Source organism: Hibiscus syriacus, unplaced genomic scaffold (genome assembly GCF_006381635.1).
Source record: "Hibiscus syriacus cultivar Baekdansim isolate YM2019G1 unplaced genomic scaffold, ASM638163v2 tig00011079_pilon, whole genome shotgun sequence".
Lineage (NCBI taxonomy): Eukaryota > Viridiplantae > Streptophyta > Magnoliopsida > Malvales > Malvaceae > Hibiscus > Hibiscus syriacus.
The window spans coordinates 1,065,002-1,086,590 of NW_024062242.1; the positions used below are offsets into that span (position 1 = coordinate 1,065,002).

General features: G+C 29.8%; 3 protein-coding genes and 1 long non-coding RNA gene across 4 annotated transcripts; 3 read left to right on the plus strand and 1 right to left on the minus strand.

The window, feature by feature from the left end:
* Positions 1 to 416: 416 nt before the first annotated feature.
* LOC120204603 lies at positions 417 to 18,019 on the plus strand. The gene is made up of 3 exons (XR_005523957.1): positions 417 to 427; positions 5,559 to 5,565; positions 17,914 to 18,019. It is a non-coding gene; the product is annotated as an uncharacterized LOC120204603 (long non-coding RNA).
* LOC120204600 (cysteine-rich receptor-like protein kinase 29) lies at positions 5,633 to 9,894 on the plus strand. The gene is made up of 5 exons (XM_039204663.1): positions 5,633 to 5,871; positions 7,590 to 7,800; positions 7,915 to 8,152; positions 8,309 to 8,459; positions 9,444 to 9,894. Exons 1-5 carry the CDS (start codon positions 5,653 to 5,655, stop codon positions 9,813 to 9,815), a joined length of 1,191 nt encoding a protein of 396 aa, XP_039060594.1. The 5' UTR covers positions 5,633 to 5,652; the 3' UTR covers positions 9,816 to 9,894.
* On the minus strand, positions 10,972 to 12,202 carry LOC120204602 (40S ribosomal protein S7-like). Its single transcript, XM_039204665.1, has 5 exons — positions 12,119 to 12,202; positions 11,951 to 12,024; positions 11,739 to 11,862; positions 11,271 to 11,453; positions 10,972 to 11,173 (listed from the first exon to the last, which is right to left on the minus strand). The coding sequence occupies exons 1-5, from the start codon at positions 12,191 to 12,193 to the stop codon at positions 11,054 to 11,056; spliced, it is 576 nt and encodes a 191-aa protein (XP_039060596.1). The 5' UTR covers positions 12,194 to 12,202; the 3' UTR covers positions 10,972 to 11,053.
* On the plus strand, positions 16,131 to 17,364 carry LOC120204601 (transcription factor BEE 3-like). The gene is made up of 5 exons (XM_039204664.1): positions 16,131 to 16,583; positions 16,680 to 16,799; positions 16,923 to 16,988; positions 17,077 to 17,145; positions 17,242 to 17,364. Exons 1-5 carry the CDS (start codon positions 16,176 to 16,178, stop codon positions 17,323 to 17,325), a joined length of 747 nt encoding a protein of 248 aa, XP_039060595.1. The 5' UTR covers positions 16,131 to 16,175; the 3' UTR covers positions 17,326 to 17,364.
* Positions 18,020 to 21,589: the final 3,570 nt, after the last annotated feature.

The following is a 21,589-nucleotide window of genomic DNA, read 5'->3' on the forward strand; positions in this document are numbered from 1 at the left end:
CGCAGCAAAAATATTACCAAAATGTTCGCATTTTCACTCCTCATTCTTCTCACATTATTAGTTTTTCGCGAAACTCACTCAAAATCGACAAAATCAAACAAAAAATATATCATCCTTTAGATGTTTGGAGACTTTCTTATATTTACTGGATTTACGATGTTTGTTCGATCTTAACAGTGAAAAGTATTATTTCGTGAAGACGAACAACATACCTCAAAACTAGCCTCATCGAACGATCATTGAAAGGGACCGAAGTATTGATACGTCAAACTTTTAAATGAGTTTCCATCGCTTTTAAGTGGATTTCGTGAAAATCCAATCATAGGAGAAGAAAGATTAATGAAATACAAACATTTTAGTATCGATCTTGCTGCAATGATAGACGATGGGCGGTGTTTGGCCGCCGCCAGCGGCCAAAAAGATCAGTGTTAATAAAGAAAAATGTTTAAAAATTCAGTGGTAAAATCGATACATCTCTAAAGTTTAGTATATAAAACAACGTCATTTTAGGCATCAGAACAGTTGCACCAAAACACCGTTTTAGTATGATAGACCAATTCAACAACCATTAGGCATGTCACTGTGTCGTTACTAACTTAATAACATAGTGATAATTGAATGTGAAATTAATGTTCAATATTATGATTGGAAAAATTAAAAATTTAGTGTTAAAAACGAGTCATTAGATAAAGTTTGATAGCATCTGAAGTAGTTTTCCCTTGCTATTAATAGTGTTTTTACCGAGTTTGAACTAGTGAAATTAATCATTAACTGGGGTTAAAAGAAAATTAATATATTATTTAATTTCCTTCTTTGTTTATCAACTTGAATAGTATATTTTTTTATTTTTTAATTGTTTTATTCATTTTTTGTATAATGACTCAATTGGGTTTTCTGCATTGTATTTTGGACCAACAAATTATTTTCCTTTTTCACTTTTTATCCTTTTACAAAAATATATAAATTTCAAAATAATAATTTATGTTATACCGAAAGCATTTTTTTTTGCAACTAATTAAGAAATCATACACGTTTATTAGTTGTATAAAAAAGTTTTAATTTACTTTATTCCTTTATATATATAAAACTTTAAATAATAGTTATTTATATACTAATTTAAATTATTTTTTTTAATTTATTAGATTATATACCTTAACATTAATTTTATAAAACAAAATATATTTTTCTTCTTTCTTTTCTCTTTCTATGAATAAAATTACTAAATAGAAATAAATATATATTTTATTTATATTCTCATTTCATTTAATTCGAAAGTCTTAGACATGTTATGTAAATATTTTCTAACATATAATCTTTTTGAGTAATCTGGGTAAGTATGAGATAATATACGTTCAAATAATTTTGGACATTCATGGTGCTCGAATTCAAGACTTAAGGAGTGACAAAAATTTATGGTGATCGAATTGAGTTTTAGATACAATTATTTTTAATTTAATTTTTTTCAATAATTTGATTTAAATTATTATTTTAATAATAAAATTCATTGACTTGATTTGAAAATACAATATTAATATTAAATATTATTGATATTTGATTACTTTTTAAATATAAAATTAGGGTTTCTATTGTTTTTACTTGTGTAAAACAAAATAGATTTCTCTACTGAACCTGAACTGTACCACACTTGATTGAACTAAATCAAAAAGATTGAGTGGTGAGAAACTCTCTGGGGCACCAATTTCAGTACAGGAAGTCCAAGTCTATAACAGCCTTGACTTTTATAGAAATCAATGAAAGGCCGTGGAGAAATTGGTGACAATAATTAAAACCCTTTTAAGTAATGGAAAAATATTGGGTAAAGTACTCAAATGATCCCTCTACTATAAGATATTATTTTATTGAGTCTTATAACTATTAAAAATTATAAAATGATCCCCAACTATAGGAAGTTGCTTTGTTGAGTCATATACTATTAAAAGTTATAAAATAGTCGCACGACTATTCATTATGTTTCAAACTTGTAATTTTTCGTTAAAAATTTAACGATAGTATGAGCTGGACGATAATATGCTGACTGAGATATGGTAATCGTTTGAGATTATGAGATCATGTTTTATCATATCTCAGTCAGTATGTTAATGTCCAACTCAGACTGTCGTTAATTTTTTAACGAAAAATAACAAATTTGGAACATAATGAATAATTGAGTGATCTTTTTGTAACTTTAATAGTCAAGGACTCAACAATCCTATAGTAGGGGGGTCATTTTATAACTTTTAATAATTGGAGGACTCAACAAAGTAGTATCCTATAGCCAAGGACCATTTGTGTATTTTACCCAAAATATTTACATCTCATTTGCATTTTACTTTTTATATTATGAGATCTATAGAGATAATAACATTCTAAAATATTTATTTATTGTATCTATTAACATTGATCAACTATGATTATTAATTAAAAAATGGGTTCATGAGACGATGATAAGTAACACGCTATAGAACAACACATCAATAAACAGTAAAATCATTAAAATCGTAAAAAAAAATTATCGGTTCAAATGATTACAATATAATATCTATTTATAATTAAAATTATAAAATTAAGATGATAACATATATTATTATTTTACTAATGAAAATTAAAGTGACAAAGAATATGATAAAAAAATCAAACGTGAGACTTGGAAGTACAGGTGCTCTTAACCATCGGTCAAGTTCAATATTTGATTTATGATAAAATTATATATTATATATATATATATATTATATATAAAAGTTAAACTGTAGTTAATGCAATATATTTTTCAACATAAGAATGCATTTAAAGATGTTCTAACAGATTTTAGGAAATTCTTACCTAGAATATAGGTGTAATTACAACACTTAACCGCCAAAACGAGCTCAATATATTTAATAGTTGAAAAAATATATATTTAGATTAAACTATGCTTGTAATAAGATTTATATATATATATTAAAATTATATTTAATATTTTTACTTTAAACTAATTAATAATTGTAATCCTTCCAATTAAACCTAAATATTTTATTAAAAATTTAAATTTATTAAATTGTTTTTAATTAGAATTATGATCAATTTGATATAATATATAAATAATAAAGATTAAATTCATTATTATATAAATTTATTTAACTATTACATGTCCAATTAATAACTAATGATCGGTAACTTAATTGAAATAAAATAAAACATATATAATAATTTGATTAATAAAACATCTTATTTCATTATAAAAATAGAATCAACAATACAAGAACTTACTTCCAAAAAAAAGAGTAATTTTTATTGTGCGACAATCTAACTTAAAATTGATTTGTGACAACTTTTAACATAAAATGTTATTATTTCCGACTTAAAATTATACAATTAATAAAAATTTTGATTACAACCAAGAAACTTATATTGTGACTAGTTTAAACTTAAAATATTATATGTACATTCTATAAAGTTACACAATTTGTAAGAATTTCAATTACAACCAAGAATATATTGACAATAACTTTTTAAGTTACAATCAGAATAGTTATATAATTCATATGATTTGTTACTAAAAACATAATATATTCGATTTTAACCTAAAAAGTATAATATTTAACTTAAATATTATATTATTAATATATTTTCAACTAATTTTATTATTTTCCAAAAATAAAAATCGTTGCAAAGAAAATAGAACCCTTCATTCATTTGGGATAAACGAGAAAGTCTCATGTGCGACAGTTTTAATATACAGCTAAGGAAAGATGCTATCGGTTTTGTTATTATTTTTTTAATAAAATTGGTAAAAAAATACCGGAAACATTATTATTTCTATCATTTTGTTATTATTGAGCGTTTTACCGATATTGTTAACATATTCGGTAAAGCGTTACCTAAAATATTATTTTTTTCTACCGGTTTTATTATTATTGAGCATTTTACCAGAAATATTAAAAATATTAATGTTTTAGGTAGAAATAATAATATTTTAGATAAATTTTTATTAGTTTTATTAAAAAAATAACAAAACCGATAGCACATTATTTTAACCGTATATTAAGGCTTGTCGTATAGTAGAAATTATCATGATCAGCAGACAATTCAAACGACATTCAGGTGGTGTTTGTTTTTGCATAGGTAAAATGTCTGCAGTCTGCGGACTACATCTGTAGCAGAAGAGGTGGACCAAAAGTCTGCAGTCTGCAAGAAAAGACTGTTTATTTTTTAACGTCTGCTGCTAAAATAAAATAATTTTTTAAACTATACTCAAATAATCATTTTTGCTATTAATTTTTTAAAAATTATAAAATGTCATTAAATTTAATGAATTATTACAAAATAGTCACTATAATGTTGTAATAAATTATAAAAGTTTGATAATAAAATAATTATTTTATAGTATTTAGATAAATTTATTAATAATTTTATAATCTTTTAATAAATTTAATAAGTATTTTATAATTTTTTTTAAATTTTATTGACGAAAATGATCATTTTTATATAATTAAACGATATCTAATATACTTTATTTGAAAAAATATATTAAATAAATATTATACGAATTTTATTATTATAAATTATTATATCTACGGACTATTAGATTTTGGTTTTAATATTATATATCATTTTAAAAATTATTATTAAATCAATCGATAATGAAATCAATTTGATTTTAATTAAATCTGTTTGTTTCGGTTTAAGTAATTGTTAAAAAAATTATATTTTAATTCTCAATTATTATCGATTAACAAATATATCAATATTCGATTTTATAATATCATTTAAATCATCTTAATTTATTCGAGTGGTACAATCCGATTCTAGTAACATCAAAAAATATATATAATATATACTCCATAGAATATACATTAATTAGTAATTTTCTATTTAGAAAAAATATATTATTATTTTTTATTTATTTATTATGTATAAAGAGACTTTCGTACTTTACCAGAATTAAATGATAAGAATCAGATTTTTCAATAGTGTGAATATTTTTTATTAAAACATTTATTTTATCTTTTAATACTAATAATTGTATGTTTCCGTGATTTTCTAAGTTTTTATATATAAAAAAAGTTTACTAAGTTTAATTGTATAAATTTTTTTTACTAAGTTTAATATATTTTTTCAAATAAAGTATATTAGATATCGTTGAGTTATATACAAATGATCATTTTCGTCAATAAAGTTTAAAAAAATATAAAATACTTATTAAATTTATTAAAAGATTATAAAATTATTAATAAATTTATCTAAATACTATAAAATAATTATTATATTATCGAACTTTTATAATTTATTACAACATTATAGTGATTATTTTGTAATAATTCATTAAATTTAATGACATTTTATAATTTTTTAAAAATTAATAGAAAAAATGGTTCTTTGAAGATGTTAGAAGAACTTTGAAGACATAAGTTCACGTATGCGTCAATAAGAGGACGCGTAGACGTTAGAATAATTTATATCTTTTAAAAAATAAACGGTCTGCGAAACTAAATGTCTACTCGTGATCTACGCGATACAAACATAAAAACTTTAAAGATCTTAAAACAAACCCCGCCTCAATGATTCGTTTGTTTGATGAGTGGAAAAGTCATACAATTTCCGTCTTTAAATTGCCAGCCAAGTCAATGCTCTTTACCAAACAACAACGCGGCAGAAAACTTCTATTTCTTCTTCATGCTCGCTTCCTTCTTCATGGGATTCTTGGCTAAACTCTTTGCTTGCATTGATAAACGCTTCAAAGCGGCTCGAGGTGGCTCCGCCGCTGAAGGCGGATCCGACGACGGATCGGACACTCAAGGCCTTTTTTTCGAACTTCGTGCTCTCCAGATTGCTACTAACTACTTCTCTGAACTTAATCGCCTCGGTCATGGTGGTTTTGGTCCCGTCTACAAGGTACGTTTCTCTTCATCTCATTTTTTTTCCTTCTTTTGACTTAGTTCGCTGAATTTTTATTTTTTTATGGCCGTTGCGAATTATAATATTTTTTCTAGTGAATATTTATTATTATTTTCAGATACTTGTCACTGTTGCTATTGTTTATTAGGCTAAAAAGTAGCTTCAATTCAAGTTTATTTAATTATAAATGCCTTTTATTTTGAAACTTATGAATATACTAATAAATCAGTCGTGGGGAAATAAATAAATAATTGCAAATTGCACAGATTTGGCTTCTTTTGCTTGTGTTTTACACCAACCCAGCACCATAGTAATTTAGAGCAAATAGAGTAATATTGTTGTAAGACTGAGTCAAAAGCATTTGATGATACAATGTCTATAGGCTTCCAAGTTCCAATCATATGCCAAGGGCTCATTAATTATAAAAAGTTTAGTGCACAAATTTGCATTGAGTTGTTTGTTAGAATTACTGTAATCACAAAGGCTATTTCTATCTTTTTTTTCCCTTTCCGAATCTGAGATTTGAGCATTTGTTTGTTGAGAAAGATCAAAGATGTAGCCCTAGTATCTCTTTATGTAACAAGGTTTTTGATAGTGTAAGAGAGCTTTTAAGGAGCTTCTGGTGGCCACAAATCCTTGATCTTCATAGCTATCGCGCAGGGTAAAACTCAGACAATACCTCATGCGTTACCCACCCAACTAAATGCTCTCATACTGGGAATTTTCTTAGGCTTCTGCCACTTATATGACATTCCAATGTACAATGAGCAGTCAATTATTTGTGTCCATGACTTCGTGAAGATTGGAATTTGAACCTAATCATAAGCATGTGATCTTTGTTGGAAAAATATAACTACTGCAAAACAAATATTAACATTAACTAGAAAAGTAATGAGAAATAAATTAAAACAAAGTTTAACTATGTCATGGTATGAATCACTGCCTTAGAAGTAAATCCTTCTTGATTGATGTAATCGTTGAAATTGACGTCGCTCCCAAGTCCTTTATTTGTACACCCAAATATCAAAGTGAAAAACAATTGATACTACTCTTCTCAAAAAGATGGAATTGAGGTCGAAAATATACTGGTGGAATTGTGTCTAAAAGAAACACACATGAATCGAATTGGACCAAGCCGAGCGGTTACTACTTACTCCAGGATTCTTTGCATTACCAACAATCTTTATGCCACATATATTTAGTGGGAGCTTGAGCTTATGGTCTAGAATAGAATGAAACTAAATTAGAGCAAATCGTGTTTTTGCAATCCAATGAAGATGTTAATCTTGAATGTATTACTGCATCCATCTATTGCTGTTTACTTCTTTTTATCTAATGGTCCCTCGTTGCTTTTGTGTGCAACTTTATTCTGATTCATTGACGGAATGTTATGTTGTGTGTGGGAAGCTCTATACTACAATGCCACTTTAGTTGTTTTCCTATTATCTTACCTGTTTACTCTCTTGAACTGTCATCAATCCAACAATGTCCCCTAAATCTTCAAAGAGACAATATAGTTAAAGATAATAACTTTAGTTAGCCCTTCCTTTATGGTTTCATCCTTATGAATTATGATGTATTCAGTCAAAGAGCTCTAGTTTTTATATTTGGTTATTGTCTGTGCTATCTTACTTTGTTTGCTTGGGTTGAGAAGGAATGTTAATGATTGGAAACTGTTGTGAATTATTCTCATTTCAGCTTATATCATCTTCCAGGGTTTGATGCCAAATGGTCAGGAAATAGCTGTCAAAAAACTTGCATTGGATTCGAGACAGGGACTGAAAGAATTCATTAATGAGGTTAAACTTTTACTGAAAACCCAGCACAAGAACTTAGTGATGTTGTTGGGGTGCTGTGCCGAAGGACCCGAGAAGATGCTTGTTTATGAGTATTTGCCAAATAAAAGCCTTGATTATTTTCTCTTCAGTAAGAACCCTTTTATACGTGGCATTCACTTCTTTTACTAAGTAAGCTTATGAGCTCCAAGTCTTATCATTTGTTTGGTAAATTAAGACTCATAATTGCAACTAAACGTCTCAGATAAGAGCAAGTCTCCTTCTTTGGATTGGGCAACACGATTTAAGATTATTTCTGGCATTGCAAGAGGTCTTCTATACCTGCACGAGGAGGCGCCTGAAAGGATCATCCATATAGACATCAAAACCAGTAATATACTGTTGGATCAACAATTAAACCCCAAAATCTCTGATTTTGGCTTGGCAAGGCTCTTTCCCGGGGATGACACTCATGTAAATACCTTTAGGATTTCTGGCACTCAGTGAGTAGTTTATTTGCTTCTTACCCGTCATATTCTTATATAACTGTAATTGCATCTGTAAGTTTATTAGGTTAATTTTCTTTCAAGTTTTATCTGCTCCAATTTTGTTGTTGGCTAAGAAAGATTAACATAAGTAAACCCTTCTATTGCATGCAGTGGTTACATGGCACCTGAATATGCCATGCATGGGTATTTGTCTGTGAAGACGGATGTTTTCAGCTATGGAGTTGTGGTTTTGGAGATAGTAAGTGGGAGAAAAAATCATGATAACCGTCTTGGTCCAGAGAAGGCAGACCTCTTGAATTATGTAAGTTAAATTTGTAGGGAAAAAAAAAGAAGTGATGTAAATTCTCAAATCTTGTTAAATAGTGCTAGATTTCTGTTGCCAGATGGGCAGGTGGCCTTACACTTATAGGAACATTAGTTTAATGCTATAATAAATAATCCCAAAGTAATTTGGAATTTTTAATATGCAGAATTGAAGATAAACATAACTGCATGTTTAAGCTAGCTGCTTAGATAATTTTTATCAGCATGCATTAGGGATTATTTTGAACTATAGCATAACAACCTACGCTTGTGCCATTAGCGTCATAAACCTATGTTACTCGGACTCATTTGAGTGTTAGATATCAATAGTAGGGGTGAGCAACGAAATCGAGAAAATCGAAAAACCGACACGAATCGAGTAAAACAGTTCGGTTCGGTTCGGCTTTAAACGGTTCGATTTTCGGTTCGGTTTAAAGGCTTCATTTTTTTAATTCGGTTCGGTTCGGGTTTTCCATATGGAACCTATTTGTTCCATATTGAACCGAATAGGCAATTTTTGTAAAAAAAAATATAGTTTCAAGTGATTTTTTAATTGAAAAACCGAAAAACCGAACCGAACCGAAAAATCCAAACCGTTAAAAAACCCGAACCGAACCGAAAAAACCGGTTTCGGTTTTTTCGGTCGGTTTCGGTTTCGGTTTAAATATTGAAAAACCGTTTATTTCGGTTTGGTTCAATTTTTGGTAAAAAATCAAACCGAACCGAACCGAATACACCCCTAATCAATAGGCGTCTTGCGCCTACGGCCTGCTCGGATATCTAGTTTTAAGCTTAAGATTTTGCTATAATACAGATGAGCTATAAATTATGTTGCTCAGACTATTAGTGCCCCTGTCCGACATTCGTATCTGACAAATGGATATAGAGATATGGAAAAAGCATAGAGATAGTTATCCGTACCCGATACAAACTTGTGTTTGAGTGTCGAATTCTGACAATATTTCTAGCTCTTCTTATACAGTCATGGCTACTATTCCAAGGACGAAAGTCATTGGATTTAGTTGATCCCTCCCTTGAGGAATACAATCCTGACGAGGCAGCAATGTGCATTCAGCTGGGCTTGTTATGCTGTCAACAGACTGTTGCCGAGAGGCCAGACATGAACTCAGTCCATCTCATGCTATCGAGCGATTCGTTCACTTTGCCGAGGCCACATAAACCCGCAGTCCAAGGCCGTGTAGGACAGTGGACGATCACGTCCACGTCGGCTTTTACTAATACTAATGCAAGCAGCACCCATACAGGTGTCACAAAGGCATCAGCAGGAAGTAGTTTTGTAGAAGATTATTCAAGGAATTCCATGTCATATTCTTCCATTGATGAAGGGAGATGAGCCACTATTAGTTCACTGTAATTATTATTTTAGTAAAGATCTTCTGTAAAGCTGATGATCTCATTTGTAAAGATCTTATTTGTTTTAACGTGAAATTCTCCATTCATAACATTTTCTTGAATAAAGTGAATATCGAATTCTATGTTTCATGCAAGCATGTAGAACTGGATTTGCAGCAATGGCAACAGAACTCGAATTATCACACCAAACAACTGGTAAGGCATCTAACTTGATTCCTACTTCAGTTAGTAACGATTTGAACCATACAGGTTCACTGGTAGAGTTTGCAAGGCTGCGAATAAGCCTCCGAAGTTGATCTAGATACAACACTGCTTTTTTAGAAGACCATGCTACTAAGAAATTATTTTTGAGAAATATATAGTAGCCACAATCGAACGTCGGTCCTCAACCGAGCTAGCCCAGTTAGCTGATCCTGACGCGGCAAACCAAATACTCCAAACCAGCTGATCCTGACGCTGCAAACAACTGTTCAAAAGAAGCCAGCAAACTCTGATGGAAAATACGATAACCAGCAAGCCTCCAAACCTCTTTCGCTCACATTCAACCTGCAAACACATTATCAAAATCTTCAACAAGACCATAAACTTCACAGCAGGGATCAATATCGCACCCTTTCTCAAGTAATCAAGCATCCACCAAAACCTTCATCCAATCTTGACGCAAAGTTCTCACTTCAAAAATCTTCTAGCCCAGATGAACTTCGATGAACCAAATAGAACCACCGTCGTCCTTTGTTTTGCCAATACTAACCGTGTTTTCATTGTTTGCATTTGTTTGTGTGTGTTTCTGTTGTCGTTACAGGTCATCTATGTTCATGCTTGCACCCATGGCTGACGGTATTCATGCCTGCAGCCATTGTTTTTCCAGGTTACTGCCGGGTTTGTTTTAGGATTCCCTTGATAATATATGTTCAAAGACACTCAACTATTTAACATTCATACTCCTGTGTACATGATGCTCGAAACTCGGGACCTCCAGGAATCACAATTCCTTGACCAATTCTTTCTTCAACACTATTCGATGAAAAAATCAACAAATTGGAGCGCAAATAAAAACATTTTAAATAAAATCCATAATGACATTTCTATCTCTGCTTGTTCAGCACCTCATTAATGTAAAATTTTAAATAACTACCCAAACAAAAATGCAGTTTTTCAGGAAAGACAAGAAATAAAATAAGATTAGAAAGATGTGACAACACTTGTAATAGGAAGTATTTATGCCTCTGTAACAGGGAACTCGAACACAACATCCTTTCCTGCTAGCTTCCGGTAAACTGCAGAAAAGGTCTCCAGCTTATACTCGGTGTTATTACGTTCCTTGGGGTCCAAATAGACCTGAATGAAACAAACCATTAGCCTTCAAAAGAATAATTTAACCATATATATACATAGGTATATAAAGATTACAATTCTTTCACTCATCAATTTGTACCTTCATTATCTTTGATCCATCAATTCTATATCTAGTGCGCTTCCCGACAATCTCAGCAGGCAAAACAATATCCTCGAGCATTGCCTCGTGTACAGCAGTCAGTGTGCGGCTGCGAGGTCTCTGAACAGCAGAACCTTTCTTTGGAGGCCTCAATATCCTCCGGGTGGCAATAAGAATCACATCCTATCATATATACACAAACTAAGTTCAATAATTAAACCAAAAACATGTGCATCATAATAAATACAAATAACATCAAAACTTGATCAATTTTCTTGGTTCTAGGGGAACTGCAATGTACAAGACTGGAAAAAACAATTCCACAGACAATAGCATCTTATGCAAAGCGTGCAAATAAAAATGTGTTCACTGAACTTTGTACTATATGATAATGTACTTAAAATGAATTATAAATAGGCCTAACCCATATTTCATTCAAAGAAAGACCTTTGAAGGAGAATTTCTCACCTTGCCACTGAACTTCTTTTCAAGTTCCCTCACAAGCTTAACATAAACCTTGCGAAAAGCTTTCCTCAATCGGTAGGGGACATGGATAACAACAGCTTTCCGCCCCCCAGACACATCAATTTGGCTAAATGTGAAAAGATTAAACCAATCATATGAAGAAGAAATACAAAAATCACTTTACAAATTATGAATCTTAATAAAATCATACTTACATTGCTGAATTAATGTAGAGATCGTTGAGGTCACTTTTCAGATCCTGGTTGGAATTCCCCAAATCAAAGAATGCCTGTTACAAACATGCATCCAAAATTAAATCATACTCACGATTGCACCATTTCAGGAAACTTTTGAAGTGCAACAAGCATTAGAAAATTTAAAACCTGGGCAACTGATTCCTCAAACTCGGTTGGTTCAACATCCTTAGCCTTGAGGATCTTCTTCCTAGCGGTATACATCCTCAAGATCTTCATAGTGGATAGGAATTTTCAAACAATATATCATAATTAGAAATCAGAATGAATTTTACATTTAAAGGCCTATGTGGTTTCACTCAGACACTTAAAGAAGCTAAGATCAAGCTTTTGATAATTGATACCATGGTTCAATTTATGACTAAAATCATTGCACCGGGTTCAAATGGAATAATACGTTTGATAATTCGTAAATTTCTCAATAAAGTCCATACCATACAAAAAGCAAATGAGATATTACTAACTTGAAACATCTTGTTCATAAACCAATGACCGTTAGTACTACTTCTTCACTACATTCCTTGTAAAATAAGCATAAGTTTAATCGACCGAAGTGATTGTTAATAGTTTATAGCATTAATTAATACAATAAATCGCAAACATAATTTCAACATTTTTAAAATATTTACTACATTTCACATAAAAATTAAAGAAACACAAAATTAGAAAAAAAATTCATACAACAGCTGGATAAAGATTCGTTTAAGATTCCAGTAATGAAATCAAATTATTGATGTAAAATATCTAAATCAGATCATAACAGCATTCGTTTTCCCATTTCCTGTAATTTTCTCAGCAAACAAACAGACCACAGTAATAAAAAAGATTAACAGCCCTATCGCTCAGTTTTAGATGTGAGAGAAACCTTAATGTGAACAATAAAATTTCACCGGCGAAATGAAAAGCTGTACCTGAAACAGAAGCACAGGAGCGTTGAAAGGAGGCAGTCTATGCACGTTATTGCCGCTACAGAAAAACCCTAGGGTTACAAGATATGTTGTATCTTTATAGTGTGACGTTGAAGGCCACGATTCTTTAAGTTCACACGTGTGCGGCAGTGATTACGATATGTGATCATCGTAAGTTTAACGTTGGGCCAGAGTTTTGGACTATATTTTTTGTATGGGCCTCTATTGGGAGAACAACTGATCCGATTTTAAGGGAATCTGACCTCTCGCATGTGTGTATATATATATATATATATGGTTAATATCTATTTACACAATATAAAACTCTTTAATTTTATAAAGATTTATAAACGATAGATGAGTAAAAATAGATGATTAAAGTTGACTCTTTATTTTTTTCCCCAGTGAATATCTTCTCATTCGTACTGTTAATTTTAACCCTCTATTTCATTTATCCAACGCTCTTAAATATGTGTAAAATTAAAAGAATTTTACATTGTGTAAAAAATTCTATCCCATATATATATATATATATATTATGCATAATAAGAATATAATTAAAAATAATATATTCAGTTTGTACCCCTCTTTTTTCTTTCTATTTTCTACTAAGCAATAGTGCTAAGATTCTAACGGTTAATGTACCTATATCTCGGAACAAACGTGTACTTATATACTTCCGATTCCCAATGACTTAGGACTAAAATTAATCATCTTCTCCCTAAGTCAAAACAAACCCTTTTCGAGGGAGATGAATTTGTGGACGAAATGGTGCCTGAAATTCAATATACAAATTAGTAAAGTAATGGGAATTCTATTATGTAATAGGCACCAAATCCTACTAGCTACCAATATTTCAAACTATATCCAAATTTGGGCAAAGGGATTCAATTTCACAAAATGAGATCTTCCAACACCACCTATATTTATAGACTATAGTCTATAAACTCATACCACTATATCTTGGTTTGTTAAGGAAGCCTATCAATTTATGTCCTTAGGGTGCGTTTGGTTCACGGAATGTAAGATTACCAGTGGAAATAAAAGATTACCAAGGAATAGGATTACTGAGAATGTTGTATTTTGTGTTTGGTTGGTTTAGCAGGAATGTAAGATTACCGTGTTTGGTTAAAGGAATAAAAGATTATTGGAATGTATATTTAATCAAATTGTCCTTATTATATATTTGTATAATATTACAAATTGTAAAATATTTATATATTTTCTTAAAAAAAAATTAAATTCATAATATTTATATAATTTTTTTTACAAAATTAAAAATATAAAAAAAGTTTAATGAAAGGGTAAAAAAAATTTAATCCCTGAACTTCATATAAAATTTTAATTATAGATTTTTTTTGTAAATCTAAAATAATTTAAGGAAAAATTTGTAATTTAACCTTCGTAGAATTTTTATTATTCAATGACAGAATAAGGATATTTTTGAAAAAAAAATAAAAATTTAAGAGCATTTTAGTCCAAAATAAATACCTAAAGGAAGGGAGGTAATGACATTCCCAGTAATATACCCCAAAAAAATCTACTATTGGTAATAAAACATTACCGAGAATGAGATTCCCGACCAACCAAACATGGAAATGTGGGATTCTCATCCCATGAGAATCTCACAATCCTTGAACCAAACACCCCTCAGTAGAAACAAAACTCTAATGCTTTTGCCCACTTTCCAAACACACATCTCACATGCATCGAGTTAATTTGTTTATTTTATTTTTTCTTTTGCTTCAATATGGATATCCATATTCATTTTCAAGTTGTTTTTTATACGATGATGGTAGAAACTTTTAATTTTATTATAGTAACATGTAAAAGGTCTAATTATGTCATTAGTCCATTTACTATGCGTAATTTGTGGGTTTGATCAATTTAATCTTATTACATGTACTTAAAAACGCAAACTAAGCCTACAACTTAAGCATAATACAATGACTAATAATATAATTTGATTGAACATATCTCACTGCTACCATATCATTGCTATATATATATATATATATATTGTACAAGCTATCTATATTTATCATGGTACATAGGAAATGATGGGCATTTCCAAGTGATAAGTGCATCATCAAACTGAGATTTATTTGATTTTTTTCTCAAATAATTGAAGAAGTAGAGGTTAGGAATAGTTGGATGGTTGCAATGTATAGTTGATCAAAGATTCACATCTTTGTAACCACTAAAGCAAATACTTTTGATACACCCATTTTATGTCCAAATTCACTTATTGTAGTAATGATAACATTGGTTGTGGTGCTGATGATAATCCCCCCCCCCAATATTTAATAATTATAAGAAAGAATAAATTAATATAAAACAATCACTCTATATGGACCAAAGACCACATTATTTTATATACAAATAAAAAGAAAGTACCATTAAATTATATGTTATTTTTTATGTAATAGGAATATTGATATAATTATACATGAAGACATTAGAGATATTAAAATTCGATTTAGCTTAAAAAATAATTATATTAATAAATTAAATTAAAATTTTGAATTTTTATCTTTAAGATTTTTATTTTTTTATTAAAAATATTATATTTTAAAATATGAAAAATTTAATATTTATTTTTTAAAATATTTTTACAAATAATTATAACAAACTAATTCAAATTCAACCTACTATTATTTTTTTATTAAAAAGTTAGTGAAAAAATCCAAAAAAATAAATAAATGTAAAAATTGAAGTGGGCCAAATGCTTATTCATGGGCCTATTTCATTATTGGATATCTCTCCTGAAACATGGGACCCAGCCTAAGAGTAAAAGACAGAAGCCAGACTTCCACGCGTCCACTCGATTTCATTCTTTAGAAAAGTGTAAAGTACACTATAGGTCCTTAAACTATATTTAAATGATGTTTAGGTCACTAAACTTTCAAAAGTCATAAATTAGTCATTATATTTGTCAAACTATTATAAAATAATCTTTAAATTTTATTGAACTGCTACGAAATATATATTAGATTTATTAGACTTTCACAATTATTATACCATAATAATAATAATTTTATATATTTAATAACTATTTTATAACTTTTAAAAATTTAATGATAAAACTATTATTTCAATAAAACTCATTAATAATTTAAGAGAAAAAAAGAGTTTTAAGAAAAGAAGATTTTTTTACATGCATGTCGAACGGCAGTATATTGATCCCACTCTATAAATATACACGAAGTCACATTTTCTCATCATCCAAACACCCATTTCAAGAGAAAAAGAAAAAGAAATACTCTCATAAATTCTATATGGCTGATTTCACATCAGAGTTGCAGAATTTTAAACAATCATTTTCGTTCTTGGATATTGATCCTACAACCGTGGAGTCATCACTCTGTGGTGTGCTAAACCAAGGTGTCATAGACAATTCATCTGCCTTGAATTTCCAAACCTTCTTCCCCTTCTCCAATGAAAGCTTCTTCGGCAACCAAGCCGCTGAAATTCCGGGGAACTGCAGAGAAAATCCTCCTGGTTTTTTCCATGATACCAATCAGGGTTTAACTGCAGCATTCCCAGTTTCTCAGTCAGTACCCATTGTCGCTGCTAAAAACGAATTCCATGAAAGCAACAAGAGAAAATCATCGGATGTGTCAGCAAGTAGTTCTGGGAATTCATCATCTCCACAACCTTTAGAAAGTTGGACCAAGAGAAGAAATGTAAGTATATGTACATATTCTGTATAGTATATATATTTCCTTTGTTTATTTTTATTTTTTACTGCATTTTCAATCTGGGTTTTGTTTGTTATGAAGAATTCTGGGAGAGGGAAAAGAACAAAAAACAACGGAAAGGAAGAAAATAAACCAAAAGATATTGTTCATGTCAGGGCCAGAAGAGGTGAAGCTACTGATAGCCATAGTTTGGCAGAAAGGGTAAATTTTCTCGAGAAAAAAATGGAAATTTCTTCATTTTTCAAAAAAAAAACATTGAAATTTGATTCATTCAACCATTCTAATCAATTGAAAATGATGTTTTCTTTTGTTTCCATCAATCAGGTTAGAAGACGGAAAATCAATGAGAGACTAAGATGCTTGCAAGATATTGTCCCTGGATGCTACAAGGTAAATAATTGTATAAATTCATTAAAAGTAGCAAAACAACAAACAAAAATCACTTAGAAATTTTCCAATGTGTTTTGATTATTTGCAGACCATGGGCATGGCAGTCATGTTAGATGAGATAATCAGTTATGTACAGTCCTTGCAGAACCAAGTTGAGGTCAGTTGAAAGAATAATTACCCATTCATCTGTTTCCTATGTATGATGTATGCATGCATGTATGTACTGTTTTTGACTGTTTTTGAAATGTTACAGTTTCTTTCAATGAAGCTAACAGCGGCAAGCACTTACTATGACTTCAACTCAGACTCAGATGCCATGGAAAGATTGCAGGTATAGCTGGAAAGTATATATACATATACATATATATAGATTAATATGGGTGTAAATGAACGTAGCGTTATATGAACTATTCATAAATCATTCACATAATGTTCGTTTATTAAGTTACATAAATGAGTATGTACTAAATTTTTATGTTTATTTAATAAACGAACAAGAAAAACGATGTGTTTGGTTCGTTTATGTTCACGAACAAACTCGTTTATCGACTTATTTATAAGCTTGCTTACTCAATTCTCCTTTTTCTTTTCTTTTTTTACATTTTAAATATTGGTGAAGGTAAGGACTAAATTGAACACAAAGTGAATTAGAGTCTAAACTGTAAACTCTAAAAAAATAAGGATTAGTAGCATAATTTCACCATTTTTCTTTTACTTGCAAATAAAAAAGTAGAAACAAATTGTTAGTTGCCTAATGTTAACATGTTAGTGAACACAAAACGAACATGTTTGCAAACGTTAAATAAATCAAATGTGAATATCTTTAAAAATAAATAAACGAATACGAACTAAACATTACCTTTAAAAATAAACAAACGAACATGAATATAATCTTGTTCCTTATGTAGATATAGTATTTATTTAGATTGATGAGAGGAGGAAATGCTGGAGGGGTAGCTTGCTTCCACTCATCATCATCATCATCAACATGGTCCTCTTTGACTTAATTTGCCTTACAAACACATATGATCAAGGGCGTGCTTTATTTTACACCACTTTTTTCTTTCATCTTTACAAGTATTTATATGTATCATAAATATATTGTACCCCAACTATAATATGTGGAGAAATTATACACTTGTAATATATTGTTACCCTCACAAGCATTAATGGAATTCTATTCACTATATTTACAAGGAATTAGTTAATTACAAATATGATTTTGAGCAAAATTAGCTTCTTGTAATTTTTGGGGATTTCATTGGTAAAAAAGAATGTTATTTTTCCTAAAAGTTCTGGGTTCAAATAACTACGTTTACATGTGCATTATCAATTGGTTAAGAAAATTTTAAAAAAATATTATTTTGTCATCACCCCATACTATTAAAAAAATCTTCGAAGATGAAGTTTTGTACAAATGTATTTCATTTTGATTTAAGTTGCCTAGTTTTTCTTTTACCTAACTATCATTTTTATTCCGCTTTTGTTATTTAACTATTTTTTTTTAAAATTATATCTAACGTTTACTTTTGGTTTTATTTTGGTCATTATCGTTAAAAAAATTAATGACAATGTCGACATGTCATTATAAGATAATGTCACCCCATCATTGAAAAAATAAAGAATATCACATCAATAATTCTGTTAATTTTTAACAGCGAGTGACCAAAATAAAACAAAAACAGAATATTAGGTATGGTGTTAAAAAGTTAGTTAGGTGACTGAAACAGAGTAAAAGTAATAGTTGGGCAATAAATGTGTACTTTTCCCTAAATTTAAACTTTAGTCTCTAATGCTCGTATAAGTAAATGAAGATAAAAACGATAGTAAAAATAGAAAAGCTTTTGGGCTTTTGGGGCATTAAACTTAACAAAAGTAAGTTCTTAGGTTGAGCAATCTTAATCAGTTCCTTTCCGAATAGACTTCAATTACATTTTAGACATTAGTTAATCACGAAAAAATCAATGGTTAATTGTCTAAGAAAACCCGACAAATGAACAAAGTGATACGTACATAAGATTTCATGCATCCTATTGCAATATTCGATATGGATCGATTAATCTAGATCGAGTTTTGCAAATGTCCATATAAGGGCAATCCTCCTAACTTAGTTTGTTTCATTCACAAACGTCACAATTCAAACCTCTTATATTATTTAAGAAATCTAGTATCTCATCTCACTAACATTGGAATTATTAATTATTATATATTTAAAAAAAATTACCACGCCCCCTCAATTAAAAAGAAATTACATTTATGAAAAATAAAAAATATTTTAACCCCCACTATAATAAATTTCTAGTTCTGCCCTTGCCCATTAGACCAACTTATTATTAATATTTAGCCGTTTTATTAAATAAACAAGATTAACAAAATCAAATCAATATTGTCAATTGTATTTGTAATCAACTTATTATTAAAAAAAAATATTTAGCCCATTAGACCAACTTATAAACAATATTTAGCCCATTAGACCAACTTATTATTAATATTTAGCCGTTTTATTAAAAAAAATATTTTTTTCTTGAAAGTTTTAAATTTGAACAATTGTATTTGTAATCACAGGATATGTATTGTCAATTGCTTAAGAAAATTTTGAATAAATACTATCTTATAATCACTTCATACTATCAAACAAAATTATATTTCTTTTGAGTACAGATAAAATACTATTTTAGTCCTTGAGACTTCAAATTCCACATCATAGACATATTAGAAGAAACAAACAACGAATAAAACATGAAAGCATGGCATGTTGTATGTCTTTAGCTCTTAATGATGGAATTTCTTCTCCACTTGTTCATCCATTCCTATACCTATTTTCTCTCTCAATTCACCTTTTGATTAGAACCCAAAGTACAGTCAATTTATATTCTAATTTGAAAAATATTAAAGTTACAAACATACATATATATTATGAAAAGCATTGTAATATATATGGCATGGTATTTTTAGACACATTTAAGAACATTCACTAATAAAAATAAAATTGTTCGTTGTTGATGAGATTCAAAATCATATCCCAAGACATGTAGGACATGTATATGGACATATGATCCCACTTGAGCATAAACATTTGGAGAACATAATGTTAAATCTGTTGAGGAGTCCATCGATTACTCAATTAACAACATTTTAATTTGTTTATTTTTCTTCGAAAAACTATAAAATTCCTAAAAACCCATATTAGCTTTAATGTATTAAATAATTATATTAAGTTTGTATTTGTGAGACTGATAAAAGAATACCATATAGAAATTGTGTATTTTCCATGGGTAGATGGACCAAATGGTTATTTTCAAAACAGAAATAAAATAAATGGTTATAATTGTGTATAACACGTGGAAGGAAAAAAAATAAAACCCTAAACTCGCAAAATATTTATAAGGACACAAAACCTAAGGATTTATGTTTAGGGCTAATTATTTGCTATAAAGATTTTCAAATTATTTTATTTTGTATAGTGAGAAATAAAAAGAGTAAAGGGGGCAAATGCAGTGCACAAAAGGAAGTTGGGCCATGCCTATAAGAGGATGGGGGTAATGTGAACATAGTTAAGAGCTTATTAAACCCTTTCTAAAGCCACTTTTGTTACTCTTTCCCAATCAAAATCTTTCTTCTTTGACACCTTTTTGACTAAATCATTTGCTTGTCTCCCGGAGCAATGCATGAACTAGCCCTAACATTTTTTTAAAACAATATATATGAATATGATATGAATATACGAATTATCAAATCTATCCCAAAAAAATGAGGGAAGTAAAGTTCACGAACCTGAGGGTCCCATAAAATGAAAAAAATTCATGCATTGCCTTTTACATTTAGGGTCACATACTAACAAGGCTCTTAACCTTGTGGTCGTGGGATCGAGTCCCACGGTGAGCAATTCATAATGCCGGAGGTCTTCCACGGAAGCTGCTCTCAACCTGGCATTGGGGACAGCCTACTACCCTACCTCCTCTTTATCCTATTAAATATGGGAATAGGATCAGCTAATTTATATTAACAAGGACGGAGTCAAGATACTAGTTGAAGGAAGACAAACTGTAATTAATAATAGAAAATTAGTAAGAAAAATCAAAATAAATAAAAATGGGAGGTCTAAATATATATTTATCCACATATATATTTTAATAAAGACAATAACTCCGGGATAAAGCATAACTTCGTCTCTACGTATCAGGTGAAGTTGATGAGCAAATGAAGGGCAAGTTCAAGGATCCAAGTATAGTAGACTCAAAAACCAATGTATATAGGAAGTGGATGAGGTGGAGAAGGGTGTTAGTTAGCCATGCTTCTTACTAATCCCTACTACTTTTACAAAATTGGCATTAAAACCTTATTGATAAAAGCAGAGCTAGCTTTACTTTTCCTACAAATATATCAAGTTTATATTGATAAAATCTCTTTATGTTTTTTTGCATGGCATGGTATGACATGACAACCATGTGACATGATCTTTATTTGATTTTCATTCACGTGTATAGGTGCCAAATTTTATCTGGACCATTTATCATTGGCAAATCTTTATGCAAATCTCATTTAATCTTTGGACACAATTCAAGCTTTTCACAATCCTATCTGATCCAATAACTAAGAGC

Bases quoted from the DNA above. Each gene is read 5' to 3' on its own strand.
- LOC120204600 (XM_039204663.1), top strand. From the start codon at position 5,653: ATGCTCGCTTCCTTCTTCATGGGATTCTTGGCTAAACTCTTTGCTTGC. The intron at 5,872-7,589 runs GTACGTTTCTCT...ATCATCTTCCAG, and splicing joins GTTTTGGTCCCGTCTACAAG to GGTTTGATGCCAAATGGTCA. The intron at 8,460-9,443 runs GTAAGTTAAATT...CTTCTTATACAG, and splicing joins AGGCAGACCTCTTGAATTAT to TCATGGCTACTATTCCAAGG.
- LOC120204602 (XM_039204665.1), bottom strand. From the start codon at position 12,193: ATGTATACCGCTAGGAAGAAGATCCTCAAGGCTAAGGATGTTGAACCA. The intron at 12,025-12,118 runs GTTTTAAATTTT...TGTTTGTAACAG, and splicing joins TTGAGGAATCAGTTGCCCAG to GCATTCTTTGATTTGGGGAA. The intron at 11,863-11,950 runs GTAAGTATGATT...TTTCACATTTAG, and splicing joins CTCTACATTAATTCAGCAAT to CCAAATTGATGTGTCTGGGG.
- LOC120204601 (XM_039204664.1), top strand. From the start codon at position 16,176: ATGGCTGATTTCACATCAGAGTTGCAGAATTTTAAACAATCATTTTCG. The intron at 16,584-16,679 runs GTAAGTATATGT...TTTGTTATGAAG, and splicing joins GTTGGACCAAGAGAAGAAAT to AATTCTGGGAGAGGGAAAAG. The intron at 16,800-16,922 runs GTAAATTTTCTC...TCCATCAATCAG, and splicing joins GCCATAGTTTGGCAGAAAGG to GTTAGAAGACGGAAAATCAA.